Below are 27,313 nucleotides of genomic sequence, written 5' to 3' on the forward strand. Positions count from 1 at the left end.
CATAAGGAGTAACTGTCTTATGAGGGTAAGTTGGGCATGTACTGAATGGAATTTAGAATGAGAGGCAATTTTCATGAAACAAACATGATTCTTAGGGATTCTGACAGAGTAGATGTGGAGAGATTGTTTCCCCTTGTGACCGAGCCAGGACCAAAGGGCTTAATGTTAAGTAAGGGATTGCATGAGGAGAAAGTTCATCTGAGAGTAGTGCATCTATGGAATTTATTTACTGCAGAGGGCTTTTGAGGCTGGGTCATTAAGTATATTCAACGTTGAGATACAGATTTTTAATGTTTAACAGAATCAAGAGTTGTAGGGAAATACTGGATTAGTGGTGCTGGAAGAGCACAGCAGTTCAGGCAGCATCCAACGAGAGATTTCGCTGCTCGTTGGATGCTGCCTGAACTGCTGTGCTCTTCCAGCACCACTAATCCAGTATTTGGTTTTCAGCATCTGCAGTCATTGTTTTTATCTAGTTGTAGGGAAATGGCAGGCAAAGGAAGTCGAGGGTTATCAGATCAGTTATAATCTCATTGAATGATCAAACAGACTCAGTGGGCTGAATGACCACCACCTTCTCCTGCAACCTATTAATGTTAATGGTATTAATTTCAAGTGAGTTAAGTTTTTATTAAGCAAAGATACCAAGTTTTCTGAGCCAAAGGCAATTATACGGAGGTAGGCCTCAGATCAGCCATGATCTCATTTGACTAGTGGAACAGGCTCAAGTTGTTGAATGGCCTGCCCCTGTTCCTGTGTTCCTGTGAGAGAAAGCGAACTGGTAATATAAAAACATAGTTAAAAATCACAACTCCAAGTTATGGTCCAACAGGTTTATTTGAAAGTACCAGCTTTTGGAGCACTGTTCTTTCATCAGGTACCTGACATAATAGTAAGAGTTTAAGTAGAAGTATTTAAAAATGATAAGTGATTAAAGCTCTTGTTTAAAAAAAACGCTTCGATACTTAAAGCAGGGAGTGGCTTTTGTATTGATGTCGCTCATAAAATACATTTTCCTGGCGTTATGCCAATAACACAGTACAGAACATGCTGCGCTAAGCATGAATACTAATCTGTAGTCACCATAAATCTATTTATAGTCAACTATTAGCAGTAACCTTATTGATATTCATGTATCAGTATGAAATCTTTCCCCCTTGGTTGTATGGTATTCAGTTAATGCTGTTGTCAGCTGGCTATAAAATCAGCAACCCAGAATGTTTTTTCTTGATTTGCTTTGCTTGTCTTTTCTCACCTTTCCATAGCTAAGATTGCCAATAGTTGAGTTGAAAGTAAACTGAAACCTGTATTCAGCAATTTTTGAGCATATTGGTGCTGCACCATGATGTGCCAATGAACTGCCAACTCTTAAAAGCAGATGGCAGGGTAAATAGGAAAAGGCCTTGGCACATCAAGCAGATTATACCATGGACTCTCTGCCTGTCAAGGAATTGAATAATATTGTTGTATAACATTGTAACACATGACCCCTATTGATCACATTCTGTTGTCCTCCGGACCATTACTATTATGAACGTCATTAAGATTGTGTCTATCCTTGGATCAGTGTCTTGCATATTTTTTTGGTTAAGTAGCTTTTGCTTCTATCTTAATTCTGTAATCACAGTTTGAGTTCAGCAATCTGTGTTCTTGGTGTCGTTCATTTGCTGAAAGACACCAACAAAAAAAAGTTATTTAAAAATCCTCAATTCTTTGGTTTAGGTATTTTTGTTAAGTTTTGGTCAGTTGAAATTTTATGATCTACTTATAAAGGATTATGGAGTCTTTGCAGCATAGAAATGGCCTATTTGGCCTATTATTTCAATGCTGTTCCTCTGTAGAAGTGACTCAGGTAGTCTCACTGTCTGCCTTTTACTAGCAGCTCCATTTTTCTTCCCCTTTTCCATCCAGTTCCTTTTCAAGGTCATGATTTAATCTTCCTTCACCAATCTCTCCTGGGCAGTGTGTAGTACTCGTTTCATTAAAGCACTTCCTTTTTTGTCATTATTGAACCGTTTGCTGTTCTCCTCCTCAAATTATTATCCTCTGGTTCTTGATGCTTCAAACAAGCGGATCAGTTTATCCGTCTGCTCTGACAGGCAATGGGTTAATGGTATGTCATGATTCAAATCGTGCCATAACAGATGATGAAATTTGAATTCAATAAAAATCTGCAGTTTAAGGAGCTTGCCTAATGGGGACCATGTAACCACTATTGTTAGGGGGGGAAAAAAACCTGGTTCACTATCCACTTTAGGAAATCAAATGTTTTAAATCTGGCCTATATGTGACTTTGGACTGACTGGCATGTGGTTGAATCTTTACTGCCCTTTGGACAATTAGGGATGGGCAATGAATGCTGACCTAGTCAGTTATACCAACTTTTCATGAATTAATTTAAAAAATGAAATATACAGGAATCAAAAATCTTGCATTGTAATGTTGCAAAGCATCCATCAGATTGCATTTAGATCAGTGTCAGAAACAAGTCAGCCATGTTCTTAAAGTAAGAATGAACTAACTTATGACAAACTAAACTTTCACAAACAAAGCTGTAAAGGTTATTAACAGAAGTTCTAAACTGTGCAAATATGTTTCCAGTTTCCTCTCGGGAAAAATATAAAAATATAAAAATATAAAACCTCAGCTATGTTACATTTAAAGTAAATTCTTGAAGATTTAGAATCAGAGTTATACAGCATGGAAGGCAGAACGTTTGGTCCAATTCGTCCACACTGACCAGGCATCCTAATCTGATCTAATCCCATTTGTCAGTATTTGGCCCATACCCTTCTAAACCCTTCCTGTTTATATACCCTCTGAGTTGCCTTTTGAATTTTGTAATTGTACCCATCTCCTTTCCTCTGATAGTTCGTTTCATACACGCATAATCTTGTGTGTGGACCTCTCTTAAATCTTTCCCCTCTCACCTTAAACGAATGCTGTCTAGTTTTGGATTTCCCCCACCTTAAGTAAAAGGCCTTGCCTATTCACCCTACCCACATTCCTCTTGATTTTAAACACCTCTGTAAAGTCACCCCTCAATCTCTGTTCAACCTCTCCCTTTATCTCAACCCCGCCAGTTCTGTCACCATCTTAAATTTAACAACATCTTTCCGATATTCTCAAGTCATCCAAATGTTGTTCAGTAGCTGCAGTCACTTTGCTGACAAGCTTTTACATTGGTGTAAGTTCCTGAATCAGTTAGAGCCGGGTAAATTTGCATTTTTTTGGGAAAGATTTTAAATTCCCCTTTAGCAAATCTCCACTTTCCAGTGAGTTTTCAACTTTCACTTTGGATGGGTTTCAATGAAAAACATAGATGGTTGTTTCAGGCAAGTTATCTCTCTGTTCAAATCTGGGAGCTTTGTTCCACTTACAAACTGGATTATATGACCTCTCCGTAAGAGCACAGGAAATAGGAAGAGTGAGCTTTTAGGCTCCTCAGGTCTGCTCTACCATTCAGTAGGAACATGGCTGATCTGAATTTCCTCATGTCCGCTTTCCTACATTTTCCCCATAATCCTTGATTTCCCCTACTTTTCAAGAAGCCTAAAATATAGACAAGGACTCTGTCCCCATAGCTCTCTGTGGTAAGGAGTTCTGAAGACATCCAACCCTTTTGAGAAGAAATCCTCAGCTGCTCAGTCTTAAATTGAAGTTTCTGAATAAAGAAGCAATGTTGTTTGGTTCTAGACCCTCCCTTGAGGGGAAGCATCCTCTGAGCATTTACCTGTAAAACCCTTTAAGAATCCTATCTGTTTCAATGAGGTCAACTCTCATTCTTCTAAACTCCAGTGAGTAGAGTTCCAATCTGTTGAGCCTTTTGTCGTATGAAAGTCCCTCCATACCAGGGGTTGTCCTGGTGAATCTTCACTGAACTGCCTTCAATGAAACAAAATTTTTCCTTTAAATAAGGGGACCAAACTGCTCTCAATATTCCAGATGACATCTCGCTAGCATTTTGTACAGTTGCAGTAAGGCTTTCCTACTGTTATACTGTCATCCCCTTGAAGTATCAGCATTCCTTCCTGATTACCTGTTCCTCCATTGTGCTAGCTTACTAGTAACCCTGAGCCTCTTTGTGTTGCAGCTATTCTGCATTTAAGTATTTATATCAGGTGAGGTGCCTGAAGATTGGAGTTGGGAGGACATGTTGGGACTGTACAGGACATTGCTTGGGCCACTTTTGGAATATTGCATTCAATTCTGGATCCTCAATGGTAAATGGTTGCCAACCTGAAAAAGAAACTTCACCCCCAATCCCTATTTCCTGCAATTGGCCAACTCTCTCTGTGCACCTATATACTACCTCAAACAGCATGGGCTTTTGTGACTTAACATTTTGTTTTGTAGATTCTGCAGCTCCAGACAAGCAGCTGTATTCTTTGCAAATACAGCTTACTGTTCTGTAGCCTGTCTCCTTTTTTGCAAAATTGTTCTTTACCAAAAAGCCCAAGATATCGATCCATCTCTTATCAATGCCGTTTTTCAACCTGGCGTGGCCTTAGCATGGACTTCTGGCCTCCGAGGTGAAGCCAGGCATGATATGGAGTCAAGGCTCGGAGCAGACTGGAGGCCAGTTGCCAGTGTGGACACAATTGGAAGAACTGTATTTCTGAAAATTTTATTTCTCTATTCAAACTTATTCCTATAATCTGTCATGCTGGACTTTTTATTTATTCATTTTTCTAATTTATTTTTTCATAAGCACTTGTACTGAAGAATCTGTCCCTAGGTACCTTGTGGTACTAAGATGGCATTATAAGTGGAAACTATTAAGCTTTTCACTACATTCTTTTGAGTACATCTGACAGTAAAGCTAATTCAATTCAAAATGAATGTTTTAGATAAGCATATCTCGATTAAAAATACCCTCATCAAGTCTATATTTATTGTCTCAGTTCACCACGCTTCAAATTTTGTCTTGTTTGCATTTTTCTGAAATTTTGTGACCTCCATTAAGAGCATTAAGAAATATATGATCAACCTGGGAATCTCTACTATATATTTCTTCAGTTTGTGGAATAATACTTCCACCAGTACTGTTTTCTTTTTTCTACCCATATTTGTATCTGTGCTGCCTCAGTTTGCCTGGATGGACTCAATCGTAGTGACTTATCAACCTTTTAAGTACAGCAAACCTTTCCGATGTCACCTTTTTAAACCTAATGACATGATTCAGTGAATGGTTGGCAAATGCAGTCTATTATTTTCCACTTTGCTAAAAAGAAGTCCTATTTTGTTAGACATTGAACTTTAACATTTTGCCACTTGAAAATCCATCTCCCCTTTCCTTATTCAGTAAGTTACATTTATCTGACCAAGGCTTGGATAATCCTAGGGTATTGCCAGATGCCTAATAAGATCTCAAGTTAAATATCATTGTGAATGTTCAAAATGGAGGAATTACAACGCGTTTGCCTTGGTCTGTCAATGTATCTGACCATTATTTTCCCTCTTTTACTATCTCCTTCTTAACCAATCCCATTTTCAGACAATTTCATAAGAATTTGTGCAAACTGCACAGTTCCTCCGTAGGCATTAAACACTATCTTACTGCATGGCTTGATGCAACTAATTGATGAACTCTGGCTTTCAGTCCCAACTGGGATCTGGTACTGAGTCTTTCTTGTTCATTAACTAATTTTGGCACTATCTCTGCAAAAGACAGCAGCAAAAGCCAATTTTGTGGTATTGTGACTCATTTACGCAAGTGACAAGATGACGAGAAGAGCAACAGTGGGAGGAGTTTCAATAATTAAAGGAGGCATCTTTCCAGCTGCAAAAAGATATTCTTTTGTGGGAAGATTAGCTGCTAGTCCACATTGGTACAATTGAAGGAGGTGGAAGGAGGAATGAAGTCCTGAACACAGGATTTAAGCAGTCAAGAAAGGCAGAAAAGCGCGACGTCAGGCCATAATCTCAGGATTACTCTCAATACCAAGTGTTAATGAGTATAGAAATAAGATTGAGCAGATGGACAAGTTGCAGAGAAATGGTTTTGAGGGGAGGGCTTTATCTAGGGGATTGGTACTGACTTGGGCAGTTGAGACCTCTGCAAGGAATTCCGGTTTGCTTTAACAGCCTGGAGACTAATATCCTTTTGGAGAGATTTACAAATGCATTGTCACAGTTCTGTGATTGTGCAACTGTTGCAGGATAGGACCTGACCAGGAATTCCGATAGGAGAAAAACAAAGCTGGACTTTGAACAATGAAGGAATCGAGGGTTATGGTAGGCAGGCAGGTAAGTGGGCCACAAAGATCGACCATGATCTTATTGAATGGCAGAGGAGGCTTGAGGGGCCAAATGTTGAGAGTGTGGTGCTAGAAAAGCACAGCAGGTCAGGCAGCATCTGAGGAGCATTTGCCCCACCAACTTCCGTTTACATTGCATCATCCTCCACCATTATCACCAGCTACAAATGGACCCCACCACCAGGCATATATTTCCCTCCCCACCTCTGTCAGCATTCTGGAGAGACAATTCCCTCCACAAATCTCTTGTCAGGTCCCCTCCCCTCCCCGCACCTTTCCCTGCCACTGCAGGAATTGCAAAACCTGTGCCCACACCTCCCCCCTTCACCTCTGTCCAAGGCCCTAAAGGAGCTTTCCACATCCATCAGAGTTTTACTTCCTCATGTCATTTACTGTATCTGTTGCTCCCATTGTGGTCTCCTCTACATTGGGGGAGACAGGATGTCCACTTGCAGAAAACCTCCGGGAACATCTCCAGGATACCTGTACCAACCAATCCCACTGCACCGTGGCAGAACACTTTGACTCCCCCTCCCATTGCGCCAAGGGCATGCAGGTCCTGGGCTGCCTCCATTGCCACAGCTTAACCACCCACCTGGAGGAAAACCTATCATCTTCTACCTTGGGACCCTCTAACCACATTGCATCAATGTGGACTTCTCCAGTTTTCTCACCCCCCCCCCGCCCCATCATCTACCTATCCACCTTCCTTCTCACCTATCCCCTCCACCTTCCTCTCTGACCTACCACCATTGCCCCCATTTTCACTTATCTCTTGCACTCTCAGCTACCTTCTCCCACCCCAACCCCTCCCATCTAACTCTCCACCTCCTTGGCTCTCAAGCCTCATTCCTGATAGACCGTAGAAAAGCTGAAAAATATGTTGCTGGAAAAGCGCAGCAGGTCAGGCAGTATCCAAGGAGCAGGAGAATCGACGTTTCGGGCATTCTCCTTGGATGCTGCCTGACCTGCTGCGCTTTTCCAGCAACACATTTTTCAGCTCTGATCTCCAGCATCTGCAGTCCTCACTTTCTCCTAGCCAAATCTCCCTGTATCCCACACCTCCTGACTTTATGAATGAGCCTACCATGGGGAACCTTATCAAATGCCTTGCTGAAGTTCATTAGCACCACTTCCACTGCCTGACCTTCGTTAACCTATCTCGTCGTCACCTCAAAGAACTTGATAAGGTTTGTGAGGCATGACTGGCTCCTCTTAGTAATGCTGGCTGCTTTTAATCACGCTATGCTTTTCCAAATAGTCGTTAATCCTATCCCTCAGAATTCTTTCCAAAACCTTGCTGACCACAGACATAAGACTGATTGGTCTGTAATTGCCAGGGATTTCCCTATTCCTCTTCTAGAAAAGAGGAACAACATTCACCTCCCTCCAGTCCTTTGGTACGACTCCCATGGGGAGTGAGGAAGCAGATATGTTAGCCAGTGGCTGAGCAACCTAGGATAATTTTGGTCTGGCCCTGGGGAACTTCTCAATCTTAAAGTTTGCCAAATTTTCCAACACATCAACATCCTCAATCTTGATCTGTTCAAGCCTGTTTCCCAGCTCCTCAAAAGTTCTCATTCACAACAAGGTCCCTTTCCGAAGCATAAAACTCATTTAGAGCTTCCCCTATCTGCTTAGACTCAACACACAAGTTCTCTACACTATCCCTGATCATTCTGTTATTCCTTACATATGAATAAAATGCCTTTGGGTTCTCCATAATCCTTCCTGCCAAGCCTTTTTCATGCCCCCTCCTGGCTTGCCTCCGTCCATTTTTTTGAGGTCTTTTCTAGTTAGTCTGTAGTCCTCTAAAGCTGTGCTAGATCGTTGCTTCCTCAACCTAACGTAAGCTGCCACCTTCCTTTTGATGAGGGGCTCCTCGGTTCTCGTTCAAGGCTCCTTAATCTTACCCTTTCTTGCCTGTCTCAGAGGAACATTTATGCATCACTCACAACAACTGCTCCTTAAACAGTCTCCACATGTCTGTTGTGCCTTTTCTGTGGAACAATTGCTCCCAATTTGTACTTCCCAACTCCTGTCTGATAGCATTGTAATTTCCTTTTCCCCAATTAAATATCTTGATGAAGGGCACTTGCAGTAATGTCGATTCTCCTGCTCCTCAGATGCTGCCTGACCTGCTATGTTTTTCCAGTCCCACACACTCTCCTCTGATCTCCAGCATCTGTAGTCCTCACTTCTCCATGATGGGCAGGATGGCCTACTCGTCCTATTTCCTATGTTCTTGGGAACTTGAAGATAGGCTGCTTAACATTGTGTCTCTATTATTTCTTTGAGTTAGCAGACAATAAAACTTGCTCTCCTTTCACTCAAAGAATTGTAATTGGCTCTTTTTTTGCCATGGTAGAAATTCATTAACTCCAATTTAATTGGAGTGAGGTATGCTATTGTGATAAAAGAATTTAAATCTATTTTATGGCCAACCAAGGGGGTGGAAAGGAGGAGAGCTCCTCATCTGGTCATAATTTAAAATGGACTGTGAAAGTTCCTTTTGGTATGTTAAAAGGAAATAATTGGCTAATGTAAAAGTGATTCTGGATTAGTGGTGCTGGAAGATCACAGCAGTTCAGGCAGCATCCAAGTAGCTTCGAAATCGACGTTTTGGGCAAAAGCCCTTCATCGGTAAAAGTGAGTCATTATAGGTAGAGACCTAAGTATTTATAATGGAAAATGGCAGAAAAAGTCAATACCTTGTGTCTGTTTTCATGAAGGAAGATAGAAGAAATATTCCAGAAATAGAGATCCAAAAGGCTAGTGGGAATGAAGAACTGAAGCAAACAACTATTAATAAAGTATTAATATTGAACAAGTTAGTGGGACTGTGAGTTGACCAGTTGACAGGTTCCAATAAGCTGTATTCCAGAGACTTGGAAGAGGTAGCTATCGCAGTAGAGGATACATTGGTGATCATCTGGAGCAGTTCCTGGAAATGGAAAAGTTGCAGATAATAACCCCCCTCTTAAAGAAGAAAGGGATGTAGCTTGGCTTTCTGTATCACTAGACCTGTGATGTTGGCAAAATGTCACCACTTTTTGTTGCTCATTTCATAGTTGAAGCCACCCTGTACAGGCCATGTGAATTTTGGATGAGGAAAGAAACTGTGAACCCAATAGTTCCCTTCAATTTAAGCATTATGCATCCACTCTTTGGGTCAAAATCCTGAACAGATCAACATTGGGTGTATCTCCATCATACACCCTTCAGCTATTTAAACTGATGGTTCGGTACCACCTTTCTCAGGGCAGCCGAGGGTGGCTGAGCGGGCAGCACGGTGGCTCAGTGGTTAGCACTGCTGCCTCTCGGCACCAGAGACCCGAGAAGATTGACTTGAGTCATGCTCGTGTCAGCCATGATAATATCGAATGGCAGAACCAGCTTGAAGAATAATACAGCTCCTAATTCTTGTGCTAGCAATCAATGTATCATAGGCACATTACAGTAGGAATAGACCATTCAACCCATCAAGTCTGCTCTGACATTCCCGTGAGATATTCTTTTTAAAAATTGGTGTGCATGGTGAAGTTGGAGGGTTCTTGAATCTTCCTGCAGGAGCAAGCATGTTCGTGGTGTGATAGCACACTGCATCAATTTTATTTGGCAGTTAACCTTCTTTGGGGGGGTGGGGATCTTGAAAATAAAAACCATCTTAGATGTTATGACACTTCAGTGCTCATCCAAGTACTTTTTGAAGGTTATGAGGCTTCCCCATTTCAGCTGCCTCCAGGTCAATGCATTCCAGACTCCTGCCATTCTCTGGGTGAAAACCTATTCCTCAAGTCCCCTCAAAGCTTCCTGACTCTCTTTATTTACTTTATCTCCATTTTCAACACCATAATTCCAACCAAACTCCGAGATCTAGGACTCTGCAATTGGATCCTCAAATTCCTTAAGCAAATACTGCAATCAGTAGGGATAGGTGACAACACTACCTCCATAATAATCCTCAACACCAGTGCCCCGCAAGGCTGCATACTTGGTGTCTCATTATATTCCTTGTAGGCTCATGGCTGTATGGCAAAATTCAGCTCTAACTCCATTTACAGATTTGCTGATGAGTCCACCATTGTGGGTCAAATCTCAAACAATGTTGAGAGAGAGTACAGAAAAGAGAGAGACTACAGTCATTCCCTCAATATTAGCAAAATGAAGGAGTTGGTTGTCGATTTCAGGAAGCGGAGTGAGGAAATGCTCTGTCTCTATCAATGGTGCTGGGATGGAGATGGTTGACAGCTTCATGTTTCTAGGAGTAAATATCACCAACAATCTATCCTGGGCATCCGTGTCATTGCGACAGTCAAGAAAACGCACCAATTCCTCTACTTCCTCAGAGGCCAAGGAAATCCAGCATATCCATAATACTCTTATCAATTTTTGTAGATACACCACAGAAAGCATTCAATCCATGTGCACCACAGCTTGGTACGTAATTGCTGTGCCCAAAAATGCAAGAAATTGCAGGGAGTTGTGAATGCAGCCCAGTTATTTATGAAGACTAACTTTTTCTTTCTGTTAACTCTGTCTATATATGTCACTGCCTCAGGAGAGCAGTCAACATAATCAAAGACCATTCCCAGCCCAGTTATACTCATTCCCACACTCCTCTTCTGTTGGGCAGAAGATACAGTAGTTTGAAAACACACAGCAACGGATTTAAGAACAGGTGTTATCAGATTTAATGAATGGATCTCTCATATATTAGTTGGTCTTTTTCTGCACCTTCTCAGCTGTAACACAATATTCTGTATTCTGTTCTATTACCCTGATGTACTTGATTTGTCTGGTTAGCACACAAAACAATACTTTTCGCCATCTCGGTACATGTGGTAATAAATCGGTACTCCAGCTGTGGCCTCAAAGTTCTGTATAGCTCTAGCATAATCTGTGTCATGACTAATAAAGGCAAGCGTCCCATTACAGCTTTAACTGCACTATTAACATGTTCTATCATCTTCAACGATCTGTGGACAAGCACCCCAAGTTGTCTCCGATCCTCTGTTTCCTAATGTCTCTCAGTTCACTGAGTACTCCCTTATTTTGCTTCTCCTTCCAAAATATATCCCCTCACATTTATCAGGGTTAAATTGCACCTATCGCTGATTTGTTCACCTGACCAGTTGATTTATATCCTTGTGCAACCTAACACCCTCCCCTTCTGTGTCAACCACTTGGCCAACTTTTGTGTCATCTGCAAACTAACTTATCATCCTCCTCACATTCTCATCTACATCATTTATACAAATAACAAGGGGCCCAGCAATGATCCCTGTACACAGGACTCCAATCACACAAACCGCATTCTAACATCATCCTTTCTCTTAGTGACAGGAGACGGTTTTGTATCCACCTTGCTCTGGTCCTATGAGCTTTTACTTCCTTTCAGTTTCCCATATGGGACCTTGACAAAGGCTTTTCAGAAATCCAGATAAACTGTCAAGTCCCCTACCTTGTTCATGTACTTAACCAAATGTCTTTTAAATGTTGTAACTGTACCTGCATGCACCACTTCCTCTGATAGTTCATTTCAGATATGAACCACACTCTCTATTATAAAAAAAATGTTGCCCCTCATGTTCTTTTTAAATCTTTCTCCCCTCATCTTAAGAACTTGTCCCCTAGTTTTGAGTGCACCCCACCCGGGGGAAAAGACTCTTGCTATTTATCATATCTGTGTCCCTCATGATTTTACAAACCTCAATAAGGTCAACCCTAAACTTCCTATGCTCCAATGAAAAACATCCCAGCCTATCCAGCCTTTCCTTATAACTCAAACCCTCCATTCCTTAGCAACACCCTTCTAAATCTATTCTGAACCCTCTCCAATTTCATAAGATCTTTCCTATAGCAGGAATGCCAGAACTGCACATAGTACTTTAGAGGAGACCTCCCCAACATCCTGTATGATCTCAATATGATGTTCCAACTCCTTAAAGTACTGAACAATGAATGCAAGCATGCTAAATGTTGTCTTACCTACCCTGTCCACCTGTGATGCAAATTTTGAAGAATTTTCCAAGATGTCTCTGTTCTACAGCACTATCCAGGACTTTACCATTAATTATATAAATCCTGCCCTTGTTTGTTTCGCCAAAACAATACCTGGCATTTATCCAAATTAAACTCCATTTGCCACTCCTCAGCCCATTGACCCAATTGACCAAGATCTTTCTGGAATCTTAGAAGATCTTCACTGTCTACTATACCACCAATTTTGGTGTCATCTGCAAACTTACTAACTATATTCTCATCCAAATTGTACACACATGACAAACAAAAGTGGACCCAGTACTGATCCCTATGAAGCACTGCTGGTCACAGGCCTCCAATCCAAAAAACAACCCTTCTCCACCACCACCCTCTGTCTGCTACCATCAAGCCAATTTTGTATACCATGGCAAGCTCACCCTGAATCCCATGTGATCTAGCTTTATGAATTAGGCTTCCATGCGGAACCTTGTCAAAGGCTTCACTTAAGTCCGTGTCAACTACATCTACTCTCTTCGACCTTTTTGGTCATTTCCTCAAAAAATTCAGTTAAGTTGGTGAGACACTATTTCCCTTGCACAAAACATGCTGACTATCCCTAATCAATCCTCCCCTCTCCAAATGCATGTAAATCCTACCTTTCAGAATCACCTCCAACAACTTAATGGAGATTAATTTTCTCCTTCGCTCTTTTTTTCCAATTGTTTGCCTATCACTGTTATTGGACTCACTGGTCTGTATTTCCCTGATTTGTCTCTACCACATTTATTGTGAACTGAAACCATATGAGCTGTCCATATTAGCCATGCCAAAAACTTTTTTTTCAGGTAGAAATTCCTGTTTGCAACTCTTTCTCTTTCGTAGCTATCTTTTAGGACATTTTCAAATGCTTATGATGAAAGTACTCTTACAGCTGTTAATAATTTGAGTCTTTGATCAAATACTTAAATGTAAAGCATGATATATTTGGAAACTTTCTGTCAAAACTGCTTTTAAAGGCTTGTATGAGCTATTTGGTTCTTTCAGTTGTGTTTGACATTCAGGTGTTTTTAACAGAGGATAAGTACCTCTGCAGAAAAATCAGCATTCACATTACTGTGCAATACAGCATATTGTAAAGTGATCTCTATTTCCTGCAAAGTTAGCTGAACAGAAGAAAAAAATCCTGTTTTCCTTAGGTGGTGGTGCTGTACAACTATATGCAAATCAGGGTGTGAGCCTACATAGAGCAGTGATTCATTTGATAGTTTATTTTGACAGTTAAAAAATTACATGATTCACATCCTATGGACTTAGAGATAGAAGTGCACTTATTATCCCATGTTAGAAGGCTGAGCTGCAAGATTTCGATTTTTTTAAAAATATAGGTTTGGCCTACTTTGATTTTCCAAACAAACCGGTTTAGAAATTCATCTAACCAGATGCGTTGGTTGCGTCTGTTTTTGGTTTTCAATTTTTTTCTGCAAGAGAATCCTCAATTGCAAGGCTATTTTCAAAATGTCAACTAGGTGCTGTTGCTCCTAGGCATAGTAGCATTGTGTGCTTTGAAAGCTTTGCCTGCCGCACTTGCTGATCTAATAAATTAAAACAGCATTCCATTTGCAGTCATTCTAAAGATGTGCATTAGTGCTCGAACAGGTCACTATCAGAAAATAAAGGACTCAACTGTGTAAGGGAAAGATGTTGAAAATAAAAATGAAGTTGATTTTGCATTGATCCCAAATAGTAAAATGGCAAGTATGCTCTTGCAGTTTATTGAAATAGAACAATGCCAAAGCTATCTCTGACACAGTTCTGACAAATAAAGCTGCCAAATGAATTTGATAGGCCATACCAAAACTATGGAAAAGCAGCATCAGTGCAGTTAATCTAGCTTCATTACATGCCTTCCTGACATGGATATAAGACAAGTTTTAACTGTATCATCTGTAAGAAGGGATATAAATTGGAAATCAATACCTACACTCAACATATGACAACTGGGAAGTGCTTGTCTAGCTTTGAGCTAATGATGTAATGTTCCAGGCAGCCATGAATAGCTCTTTACTCTTCAATCCAACTAATTAACTTTATCAGGTCTGAGTGCTGTGGAAGCACATTTTGAGCATTTTCAAGGCAGAAATCAGTAGATTTTGGAGAGTAATTGTGTGGCGATGTAGCGATACTGTGGGAAAGTGGCATTGAGGGAGATGATCAGGCATGATCTAATTGAATGAAGGTGTGGGTTCAGGCTGAATGGACTACTCCTGTTACTAAGTACCACAGCAGCTTACATTATATAAGCAATTTTTTTTTAATGGTTTCTGAAGATCTAACTAAAAAATTAAGATTATTGTTTTGCATTTCATTGGGACAATTCACTAGAATACCAATTAAGGGTAAAACCAATATTCTTACTGCATGAGAATATAGTCCCTCTGCACCTCAGAAATACACAATGCTACTTAAGCAATGCTCTATTCGGTTATTCTCCCTACCTCAATATTTTCCCACATTATATTCCCTTTGCCAGATTTTTGCCCAATGATCTATAAATCAGTCTGCAACCTTGTGTCCTCTTCCCAATGTACTATTTTACTTATTTTCACGTCATTTTGTTACAAAGCTACAGCTCTCTTTATGTGAGTCATTGACATGAATTGACATTGAGATTTCAGTATAGACCGCTGTGGGGCCCCACTCCTCATATACTGCCATTCTGAAAACTACCTACTTACGCATTCTCAGGTTTCTGCAAGCCAATCTTCTAAATTATGATAGAGTCTATACCATGAGATCCTACCTTGGGGAATTTTTATGTGGCACCTTTCTTCAAATACAAATACGGTATGCCAATGGGCTCCCTTATCTACAGGATGTTACTCCTTCAAAGAGCTCTGAAATGGAAGCTAACTAGGTTTTCCCTTTCACAAAAACATGCTAAGTCTTTACAATTTGGTTGAGTGTTTCCAAATCAGAGTCAAAGTTATTACAGCACAGAAACAGATCCTTCGGTCCAAACATAATCCCAAAATAAATTAGTCCCACCTGCCTGCTCCTGGCCCATATTCCCTCCAAACCTTTCCTATTCATGTATTTATACAGATGTCTTTTACACACTGTAATTGTACCTTCATCCAACATGTCCTCGGGAAGTTTATTCCAAATGCAAACTGCCCTCTAAAGTATTTACCTCTCATATATTTTTTAAATCTCTCTCCTCTCACCTTAAAAATATACCCCAAGTCTTCTACCCCCGCCTCCCCCACCCCCCCATCCTAGGGAAAAGACAACTATCATTAACTCTATCTATACCCCTCATTATTTTGTAAACTTCTACAAGGTCGTCCCTCAACCCCTGACACTCCAGTGGAAGTCATCCCAATCAATCCAGCCTTATAAGTCAAACCTTCCATATCCTGCAACATCCTGGCAAGTCTCTTCTGAACTCTCTCCAATTTAATAATATCATTCCTATAACTGGGTGACCAGAACGGGACACAATATTCCAGAAGAAGCCTCACCGATGTCCTGTACAACCTCGACATGACATGCCAACTCCATTACTCCCAAGGACTGAACAATGAAGACAAGCATACCAAAACACCTTTTTAACCACCCAGAGTATATGTGACTCAAACTTCAAAGAATGATGTACCTGAAATCCTAGGTTCCTCTGTTCTACAGCACCACCCAAGGCCGTGCTCATTAATCGTATAAGCACTACCCTTGTTTGTTGTACCACTGTTCAGCTGTAATCAGCTTAAATGAGTAATTAGAACACCTTTCCCACAATCAACAGCAAGCTTTTGATTCCTTTTCCATGCCCCCTTCTATTCTTGAATGTTTGGTACTTTCCATTCTGATTGAATCTGTTGTAAATTGTCAATGCCTGATAAAAACAAAAAGAGCCTATGATAGTTGTCATGTTGCCGACTGCAGTTCTGACAGCTGTTTTAACTATACGGTATTTCTATTTGCTATTATAATGTTTAGTCATTGGGTAGAGATCTGATCCAAAAGGGCTATAACCCTTTGCTTAGCAATGGCTCCATATAGCTGAACATCATCTATTTATGTGCAATAGGGTATGTTAGTGTAGTTTCAAATTCTTTGAAGCATCTCCACTTACAATTTGTTACCTCTGCCCAATTAACCATTTTCTTTTACAGGCTGTTCAATGGAAGCACTGAACAATTTCTTTTTTTTAAAAAAAAAACTGCACAGAAAAACTCCAAAGATTCCAAAACAAATTACATCAGGAGTACTTTTGAAAATGAAACAATTTATATTAAAATACAAGGTATCCAATTTATATCCGATGTCTCATAAAACTACAGAATAACAATGATGAAGAGAAGTTTTTTGTTTACACTGGAAAGCCCCTTAAAACATCCAAATCAGCATTGTTCTAAGTTTCCAGAAATCAACCGGGTTGTTCTATTATTACCAGTTAGTTTGCCTAGTCTGGCCCTCTATGTTGTACAGTTCTACTCTGTGATTTGTTTCCATACTTGAGGACCTTTAGATTAGATTCCCTACAGTGTGAAAACAGGCCCTTCATCCCAAGTCCACACCGACTCTCCGAAGAGTAATCCACCCAGACCCATTTGCCTCTGACTAAAGCACCTAACACTATGGGCAATTTAGCATGGCCAATTCACCTGAACCTGCACATCTTTAGACTAAAAAACTGGCATGGACTGGTTGGACCGAAGGATCCTGATTTATGCCTTGTAGATACTGGACAGAATTTGGAATTAGGTGAGTTAGTTGTTGTTGAATTCTTAGTTTCTAACCTGCCTTTGCAGCAACAATATTTATATGACAAGTTCAGTTTCTGGTTAATGGTAACTCCCTCTCCCACCAGATGTGGAATGGTAATGCCGTTGAATATGAAGGGGAAATGGTTAGATTCACGCTGGGGATGGCATTTATGTGGTGCAAATGATACTTGCCCCAGGTCATCCCAATTCCGGACATTGTCCAGGTCTTTCTACATTTTGACACAGTCTGCTTTATGACTGAGCCATCAGAATGGTGCTGAAGAATGTGTAACCATCAGCTTATATGCTTATGTCTGACCTTACAATCGAGGAACAGTTGCTGATGAAGCTGCCGAAGATGGACATGTGTCGAAGGCTTTATCCTGAGGAACTCCTGCAATTGTGTCCTGGAGCTTCAATCATTGACCTCCAGCAACCTCAGCTATCTTCATTTTATGCTATCTTGCAGAAAGTTTTCTCTGGTTGCCATTGTTCCAGTTTTGCTATAGGTTTTTGATGCTACACTTGGTCAAATGATGTCAAGCTGTCGAGCAACTATTTTCACTTCACCTCTTGCATTTGAAGCAAGGCTGTAGTGAGGTCATGAGCTGAGTGTCCCTGGTAAAAATCCAATCTGAGCGTCAGTGAGCAGGCTATTGCTGCATGAGTTCTGCTAGATAGCACTGTTGGTTACGACTTATCTGCTTTTATGATTTAGAACAGACTGAAGCTATAGTAATTGACCAGTTTAGATTTGTCTTTCTTTTTGCATATAAAACATACCAGGGCAATTTTCCATAATTTGGATACAAATCAATGTTGTGCTAATAATGGAACAGCTTGGCCATGAGTGTGGCAAGTTCTGGAGCGCACATCCTCAGTACTATTGCTGGAATGCTGAGAGGGCCTTTGCATTGGGTGCTTTCAAGGAGTGAATTGAATTTGCCTTTGACTTGGATCTTTGCTGCAGGAGGAAGTCAAGCTGGACCGTCCACTTGGCACTTCTGGCTGCTTATTCTTACTGCTTAAGCCTTATTTTTTTGTCCTGTTGTGCTGGGTCCCATCATTGGGAATAATTGTGGAACTACCTTTTGGGTGGTTGTTAATTATCCATCACAATTCATGATTGGATGTGCAGGACTGCAGAGTTTAGATCTGATCAATTGGTTGTGAAATCAATTAGCTATGTGTCTCTCTTGCTGCATATTCTGTTTGGCATGCAAATAGACCAGCTGTAACTTCACCAGGTTGACAACTCACTTTTAGGTATGTGTGGTGCAGTTCTTTTCATGCTGTCCTGCACTCTTCTTTAAACTAAAGTCCATCTGCTAATGGGAGGATGTACTGGGTCATGAGGTTGCAGAATCTGTTTGAGTATATTTTAGCTGCTGATGCCCCATAGTGCCTCATGGATGCCTAATCTTGAATTACAAAAGGAAGAAAAAAAATTAAGATATGTTCAAAATCTCTCCCATTTAGCACAGTGGTAGTGCTGTGCAAAATGGATGTATGATGGGACTTTGTCTCCATGATGACTGTGCAGTACCAATGTTATGTTGCCAGATGCATGTGCAGTATGATTGAGGATGAACTCTAGTATGTTTTCCCTCTTATAGAGCCCAACCAGGTCAGTCAATGGTGGTGCGGCGCAGCTGGCCTCTCTTGATTATAGTGGTAGAACTCCTCCATCTCTCCGTTCTACAGAATATGTTCTGTCCTTTTGAAACCTTCAGTGTTTCCTCCAAGTAGTTTTCAATATGGAGTACTGATTGTGCAGGTGAGGTGATGCATGTCATCAGTGGGATTCCTTGATGCTGAGAGACTTCCTGAGGTCATGTTGCAGCTGTACAAAATTCTGCAACTGTATTGCATACAGTTCTGGTCACTGCATGATAGGAAGGATGTGGAAGCATTAAAAGAGTGCAGAGGAATTTTGCCAGGATGTTGCCTGGTATAGAAGGCTTTATGAGGAAAGGCTGAGGGATTTGAAGATGTTTTTCATTAGAGAGAAGGTTGAGAGCTGATTTAGTTGAGACATACAAGATGATCAGAGGATTAAATAGGGTGGACAATGAGGGCCTTTTTCCTCAGATGGTGATGGCTAGCATGAGGGAACATGACTTTAAAGTGAGGGTGATAGATATGGGACAGATGTCAGAGGTACGTTCTTTACTCAGAGTAGTAAGGACGTGGAATGTCCTGCCTGCAACAATAATAGACTCGTCAACTTTAACAGCATTTAAATGGTCATTGGATAAATAAATGGATGATAATGCGATATTATAGGTTAGGTGGGCTTCAGATTGGTTTCACAGGTCGGCACAATATTGTTCTATGTTCCTGTGTCCAGAGCCAATGTTGAGAACTCCCAAGACAACTCTCTCCTGAATGTATACCACCTGTTAACACCTCTGCTAGCTCCACCCTGCTGGTGGGATAGGACTTGCATGGTGAACACTGATGTCTGGGAACTATGTAGGGTATGATTGTGTAAGTGTGACTGTACCAGATTGTTGTATGACTAGTTTGAGAAACAGCTGTTCCAATGTTGATACTAACCACCAAGTGCTAATAAGGAGAACTTTGCAAGGTCGACAGGGTTGAGTTTGGCACTGAAGTAAAATGAAGAATTGTGAGTGCTAGAAATGTGAAGCAAAAACAGAAACTGCTGGAAGCACTGCAGGTGTGGCAACATCTGTGGAGAGAAAGCAGAGTTGATACTTCAAATCCAGTGTTCTGAAGAACAGTCAGTAGACTTGAAACATTAACTCTGATTTCTCTCCACAGATGCTGACAGACTAGCTGCGTTTTTCCAGCAGTTTGTTTTTTGTCTCCAGAGTCTTGTGTATTATTTCCAGTGCTGAGTTGAAAGTCAGGTAGTTTGTCTGGTTTAATTCCAGTTTTGAGATGTTTTGGTAGTTGATGCAGCTGAACGGCTTGTCAGGCTAGGTTAGGTGAGGATCACAGTTTCCCTTCCCTAAAGGATGTTGGTGAACCAAATGTGTGTTGTTTTTAACAAAATCAACCATGGTTTGACTGTCATTAGCAGACCTCTAATTCCTGATCTTACTGAATTTGAATTCCACTAATGATCATGGTGGGATTTGAACCTAAGCTCTTGAACATTACCCAAGTCTCTGGATTCTTAGTCCTATAACAGTACCACTAAGCCAACGCTCCTCTCTGCTGTGGCTTTTTTCAGAATATGTCTTTCATCCACAAAAGGCCATGTCTGCTGGTGCTACATTGTGTTTGAGCATTATCCTTCTCATCAAAACCTGCATATGGACCCTTTGTGAAATGCCCTGACAGTAAAAAGAGTTAATTAATAAGCATGGTAGACATCAGCAATGACATTGGCTGTGGGTGGGGTTGATCTTGAGGCTTAACATGCTCCACGCTCCTGGATTCTGCAGTTACTCCTCACCTGAAAGATTGAAAGGGGGTGTGGTGGTGTGGTGCAAAGAGAGGGTAAGATGAGGGATGTTTGGTCTGGTATGAAGAGAGTGTGTACAGGTGATTGAGAGGTTTATGGGTAGTAAGGCTGAAGGGGAGGATGGGGAGTAAAGGAGATAATAACAGGTGGAGGGTGCAGAGGTTTAATGTCATTACAAATTTGAATACACAGGCACGTTCGAAGTTCTGGCAGAAGTGGTGCGCATGTTCATTAATGCTATGCCAGCCATGTATGTGTGCTTTGTAGTGCACAAAAAAATTTTGTAATATCAGCAGGCAGGTCCTCCATAAAATATGCACGCATGCTTGAATAAGTTGAAGGAAGGATTGAAGGAACTGTGTTAGCTGTAAAGGTATGAATAGGTACCTAATCTTCTGGAATTCTGCTAACAATAAGCATTAAATAAACTTTGGGTTGACCTTGTGGTATACTTTTTTGTTATTCAAACAGCATGTTGAGAAGGCAACTGAAAGGTTTCTATTTATGCATGATAAATGAGCTGTTACTAATATTTCCATTAGATTATACTGTAATTGTTTGCTCCAAAACATTATTGTTTAAAGTGTGACATTTTGATCCAATTAAAAAGACTGGTTTGAAACTTTGGATGGAGTCAAGTTAGCAGGGGCTCAACCAGGTCATCATTGGGATGCTTCAGTTAGTTTAATTCAATGGGAGGATAATAAATTATTCCGTGTTCTTTCAAGCTCATTTCTTCTTAAAGTACCCATGTAAACTGGATGCAAAACTGTCCATAAATGCTGGTTTCCCTGTTCCTCATATGTGTTGGTGAGGCTGCAGTCTGAGGGTTAGCTTTTTAAATGTGCAGCACTTTTTAATTGTTTCTGTAATCATTATTTGTTTCCTGATGCTGTTGGTTTGTTATAGTCATAAACTGTACTTTTGCATTGCTAATGTTATAAAACATTTTGAAGCCACTAAGCACCTAATTGATGAAGTGGCAAAGACGATCATAAAATTACAACCAATCCAAGTTGGTTGTTTCAATTAGTGAATTAATTCAAATAGTAAAAGGAGAAAAGGTTTTTTTTTGCTTGGCACACAGGTAATGCTACTTTGTAGCTTTACTAGATTGACATCTTATTTTTAGGTATGCATGGTGCTGCTCTTATCATGCCCCTTGCATTCTTCATTGAAACGGGATGATTCCCTGGCTTCTTTTTAATGGTAAAATGGGAGAATATGCCAGTCCATGAAGTTGAAGCATGGTTTCTGCTGCTGATCGCCTACAACGTGTCATAGATCCCAGTCTTGAGTTACTAGATCTGTTTGAAGTCTTTACAATTTAGCATTGAGATAGTGATACACAACATGGTGCAACCTTTTACAGCTGTGAAGGTGATACTTCTCCACAGTTAGAGCAGGCTTATTTCTGACATCATGGAATAAATGGAGTACTTTGAAGTCTGCAGTATTTGTTGAAAGCTTTTAGATGTTAAAACATTAATGTTGTTTTCACTTGTATCATATTACTAAGCTCTCACTGTAATGCTGTAATGAAAAATACATTGTAAGTTTATAATTCAGTTAGGAACAAGTTGGAGGTCCAATAATTTGATGACCAGGATGACAGTATAAAAAGCTGCATGACAAAGCACGTTTATTACAAATTAAAATTAAATCTTTGTTGGTAGATACCTCAGCATTTTTTCTGAGTCAGGTTTTTTATGCTTGCTGTTAGAGAAATATTTACTTTTCCCAGACCCACAAAGCCAGTCAACTCTTGCATAGATTGTTAGAGGGCTCCTGTTGTGCATAGAGCCTGAACACCGCTAAGTTTATACCTTCAATTAAAAAGAAATGAAAACTGGATAGATGAGGTGTGGAATTGATGTATTGGCTCAGGCCTTTCAATTTCCAGGTGACTGGAGATTGGTTAAACCACCTGAGAAATTCTGAAGGATTGTGAATTAGAGAATTAGAGAATTGCTCAAAAAAATTGATGGAAGAAAGTATCTTTTTTTAAAATCTGTTCAGGCTTAGAAATGGTGTTTCTGATCCTGATTGGAAGATCTGAGCCATTGCTGAAAAACGTGCCTTCCCAGTAAGTTTCAGTTTCTCATTGACAGGGATAAAATATATAGACTGTAACCACAGCAGATACTTCCATTGGTTCTTCATTGTTCATATTGCCTTAAAATCGTCACTGGATGATCTCAGTAGCTTTGTAATGTCCTTGATGTACAGTACCTTTTCTTTACAATCACAGACTTGTTTCTGCACAAAAGGATAAAAACAAGGACTGCAGATGCTGGAAACCAGAGTCTAGATTAGAGTGGTGCTGGAAAAGCACAGCAGGTCAGGCAGCATCCGAAGACCAGGAAAATTGACGTTTTGGGCAAAAGTCCTTCATCAGGAATAGAGGCAGGGTGCCTGCAGAGTGGAGAGATAAGTGAGAGGGGGAATAGGGGTGGGGAGAAAGTAGCATAGAATACAATAGGTGAATGGGGGTGGGGATGAAGGTGATAGGTCAGAGAGGAGGGTGGAGTGGATAGGTGGAAAGGAAGATAGGCAGGTAGGACAGGTCATGAAAGCAGTGCTGAGCTGGAAGGTTGGAGGTGGGGGAAAGGGAAATGAGGAAACTGGTGAAATCCACATTGACGCCCTGGGGTTGAAGTGTTCCGAGGGGGAAGATGAGGTGTTCTTCCTCCAGGCATCAGGTGGTGAGGGAGCCGTGGTGGAGGTGGCCTAGGACCTGCATGTCCTCGGCAGAGTGGGAGGAGGAGTTGAAATGTTGGGCCAAAGGGCAGGGGATTGATTGGTGCGGGTGTCCCAGAGATGTTCCCTAAAGTGCTCTGCTTTGAGGCGTCCAGTTTCCTCAATGTAGAGGAGACCACATTGGGAGCAACGGACACAATAAATGATATTGGATGTGCCGGTAAAACTTTGGATGTGGAAGGCTCCTTTGGAGTCTTGGATGGAAGTGAGGGAAGAGGTGTGGGTGCAGGTTTTGCAATTCCTGTGGTGGCAGGGGAGGGTGCCAGGAAGGGCGGGTAGGCTGTTGGGGGGTGTGGACCTGACCAGATAGTCACTGAGGGAACGGTCTTTGGGGAAAGCGGAAATGGGTGGGGGGGGGGAATATGTCCCTGGTGGTGGGGTCCATTTGGAGGTGGCGGAAATGTCGTTAGATGATGTGGTTCATGCGAAGATTGATAGCGTGGAAGTTGAGCACCAGGTGGGGTTCTGTCCTTGTTACGGTTGCAGGGGTGGGGTTTGATGGCGGAGGAGCAGGATGCGGACAAGATGCGTTGGAGGGCATCTTTAACCACGTGGGAAGGGAAATTGCAGTCTCTAAAGAAGGAGGCCATCTGGTGTGTTCTGTGGTGGAACTGGTCCTCCTCGGAGCAGATACAGCAGAGGCGGAGGAATTGGGAATACGGGATGGCATTTTTGTTGGAGGTAGGGTGGGGAGAGGTGTAATCCCAGGTAGCTGTGGGAGTCCTGCTTTTCCGTTCATGGCTCTGCAATGTGTGCAAGTTAATTTCCTTCAAGTGCCCCATTTAGTTTTGTTCAGAATCGTTGATCGTCTTTATTCTTGCCACCTTCAGAGTGTATCAGGTCATTACCACTAGCTGGACTTTTACAAATAAAATTCTTCCTCATTCTTGATGCTTTTCTTGCCCACAACATTTATTCTTTGATAACTCATTTCTTGTGCAGCAAACTATGGGGCTTAGCTTTTTTTTGGCAAAGAAATTAGAGCTAAAAATTCTGAACTGATTTCACCCAAGTATGTCAGAGCTCAGGCATCCACACTATTATTTTGTTTTTATGCTAACTTCTTTTATTTACACAGTTCCCTTTGCTCCTTCACCAGTTCAACTCTTAACTCAGAAGAACATTTAGCTTCACTTGCTCTGTTCTTGGATCTCCTGCCACCCTATTTGGAATTCAATTTGCTGCAGTTTTATTGACTGAACTTAATTCGTCTGTCTGTGTTCCTCTGACTCAGTTGACTGTTTTTATTGTGGATGTCACCACCAGGAGGAGCAAGAAGGGTTACCGCATGACATCACTATGCAGCGACCAAATATCGAGTGCTGCCTGTCACAAATATGGCGCTGCCCATGTTAATCGAAGCTTTCCTTCCTGTTAAGCAGTCAATTTCTCTCTCTTACTCCACATTGGACTAAATTAGTGCGAGGAACTAAGAAGGCCTGACAGGTGTCTGGGTTAGCATTGGAGGGTTTGGTCATTTCTTTTATAAACTAAAACATGGGGACAGTCTGTACATGTGACAGCATCCATTTTACCTGCTTTGCTGGTGTTTGGGGTATTTTGAAGTTTTGCAATTTATGACACCCTTTAACTTGATGTTCTCTGCAAACAATAATGTTTCTTTATTCTTTCATTCAAGTCACTAAATGTGAGTGAAGAAGAGAAGGCAGTGCACATGCCTGTGAAATGCCACTTGTCGCGTCCTGAGAATCCAAGAACAACCCCTAAAACAAATACGAGAGAAGTCCTACTGGAGTCGAAAAGTTAACCTGATTTCTGTCTCCACAAATGCTGCCAGACCTACCAAGTTTCTTCAGCAAATTGTGTGTCTCTGATTTTCAGCCTCTGCAATGTTTTGCTTTTATTTGAGAGAACAAGCCCTGCATTGCCTATTCGTCTCTTCCCTCCAAAACATTGCTATTCTTTATAAGAAAATATTCTACGCAACTTTGTGGAATCTAACTTTTGCTACCAATCATTTATGCACATTGTTATCAAATGTCTTGTGCATTAATAGACAATCCCCTACCCCTACCATGCTGTTCAAAAATTTGTAAAGATCTTTAAAAACTCAATGTATTCAATTTTTCTTATTTACCGTGGTATAGTTTTGTGATTTGCTCTTCTTTTTATTTAGTAGCTTTCTAATCTAGTTTTTATGCTTTAGAAATGGAAAGGAGGGAGTGACTTGTTTTGTATGAATACCAATAATCCCTGTATTTGGAACAGGAGATATTGCTGCTTCAGCATTCCTACCAGGATTTTAAGAAAAACTTGAACTCTATTAAATGACTATCCTGAATTTGAACCTGAAATGATCATCTTGAACCGTGTGGTTGATTCTCATTTCATTTCATTTCTCCTGAACTTGAATCCCAAGTTTTTGATATTTTTCTCTGAAGTACCACCCTCTGACCAAGTCTTTCTACCATAAAAGATACAATTTAAAAATACTGGAACGTGTATTGCAAATGAAACAAAATGGTATAAACATTGTAATGGTTTCCAGAGTCTATTCAATTCTCAATTTTCTATTCCATTTTAGGTGACATTCATGGACAGTACACAGACCTCCTGCGATTGTTTGAATACGGAGGATTTCCACCTGAGGCAAATTACTTGTTTTTGGGTGATTATGTAGATCGAGGCAAGCAATCTCTGGAGACCATTTGCCTTCTACTAGCTTACAAGATCAAATATCCAGAAAACTTCTTCCTTTTGCGTGGAAATCATGAGTGTGCCAGTATCAATCGTATCTATGGCTTCTACGATGAGTGTAAGTATCTGAGTTACTGCTTCTCACTATTTAACTTGTTGAATGATGGTATTGCTATTTTGTATGATATTTTCAGTGGGTATAATTAGTGTACATATTTCAGGTTTTGCTATGTAATTTGTATCTTTAACGGTCAAAGACCATGATTGACTTGCACAATTGCTTAAAATAAAGTATTGAAAAGATTCTGTTGTTCCTGCATAAAAATAAACTTGTTTTGTTCTGCAAAACTAACTTCAGTATTTGCTCACCAGCGTTCATCAAACGTGAACAGGATGCAGTAAATTAAAATTCTGGACTGATATTCCATTATAAGCTATTGACTCCCACAGTTAACTGAACTATACATACTTGCACTGTGCTGTCTGGAAAGACTCTATTCCGTTCTCCCAGTTCCTCCATCTCCAGCGATGATGTCACCTTTGAAAAGGAAGCCTCCAAAATGTCCACCTTCTTCCTCAACCAAAGATTCCCCAGCACCATTGTTGACAGGGTGCTCAAGCAGGTCCAATTCATCTCCCGCACTTTGGCCTTCACCCCCTCTCTTCCCTCCCACAACAGCAATTGGGTTCCCTTTGTCCTTACCTACTGTATAACTTGCATCCACATCCATAAGTCACTAGCTGCCATTTCCACCACAAGACACACATTCCCTTCCCTTCCTTCTGCAGGGTCAGTTCCCTCCAAGACATCCTGGTCCAATTTTCCTTAACTCCCAAACCACATGCTCCGTCCCACCCAATGGCACTTTCCCCTGTAATCGCCCAAAGTGCAGCATTTGCCCATTTGCCTACTCCCTCCTCAATATCCAGTGGCCAAAATATACCTTCCAGGTGAAGCAGCGCTTTACCTTCACTTCACATAATCTAATTTACTGCATTCGCTGCTTACAATAATGTATATTGGGGAAACGATGCGTAGACTGAGTGACCACTTCTCACTACGTCTATGTTCTGCCCATAAAAGTGACCCGGAGCTTCTAGTTGCCTGCCACTTCAAAGCACCACTCTGTTCCCTGGCTAGTATCTGTTTCAGGCTTGCTGCAGTGTTCCAGCAAAGTTCAGTGTAAGCTGGAAGAACGACACCTCATTTTCAACTTAGGGACTCTAAGCGTGCTGGACTTAATTCCAATTTCAATAACTTTAGGGCTTGAATTCTCCTATGTCCTAGCCCCCACCCCCAAACACCAGTCCTTGTTACCACATAGTCTGCTATTACACACAACCCATTGTCAGCCACTAACCGTCTCCATTAACAGCTGCTCACCCTGGAGGAAAACATAGCTGGTCTAAATGGTAAGTTTGCAGATGATATAAAGATTGTTGGAGTTGCA

The 27,313-nt window shown here is 41.0% G+C and overlaps 1 protein-coding gene across 1 annotated transcript in view; it reads left to right on the plus strand.

Annotated features, from left to right (window-relative positions):
* ppp1cb (protein phosphatase 1, catalytic subunit, beta isozyme) overlaps nucleotides 1–27,313 on the plus strand; it is a 112,172-nt gene that overhangs the window by 33,939 nt on the left and 50,920 nt on the right. The window contains exon 3 of the mRNA XM_072551368.1: nucleotides 25,750–25,980. Coding sequence (XP_072407469.1) covers nucleotides 25,750–25,980 — 231 coding nt within the window. The remainder of the gene's footprint in view (nucleotides 1–25,749; nucleotides 25,981–27,313) is intronic.

This window comes from Chiloscyllium punctatum, chromosome 3 (assembly GCF_047496795.1).
Source record: "Chiloscyllium punctatum isolate Juve2018m chromosome 3, sChiPun1.3, whole genome shotgun sequence".
Taxonomy (NCBI): Eukaryota; Metazoa; Chordata; class Chondrichthyes; order Orectolobiformes; family Hemiscylliidae; genus Chiloscyllium; species Chiloscyllium punctatum.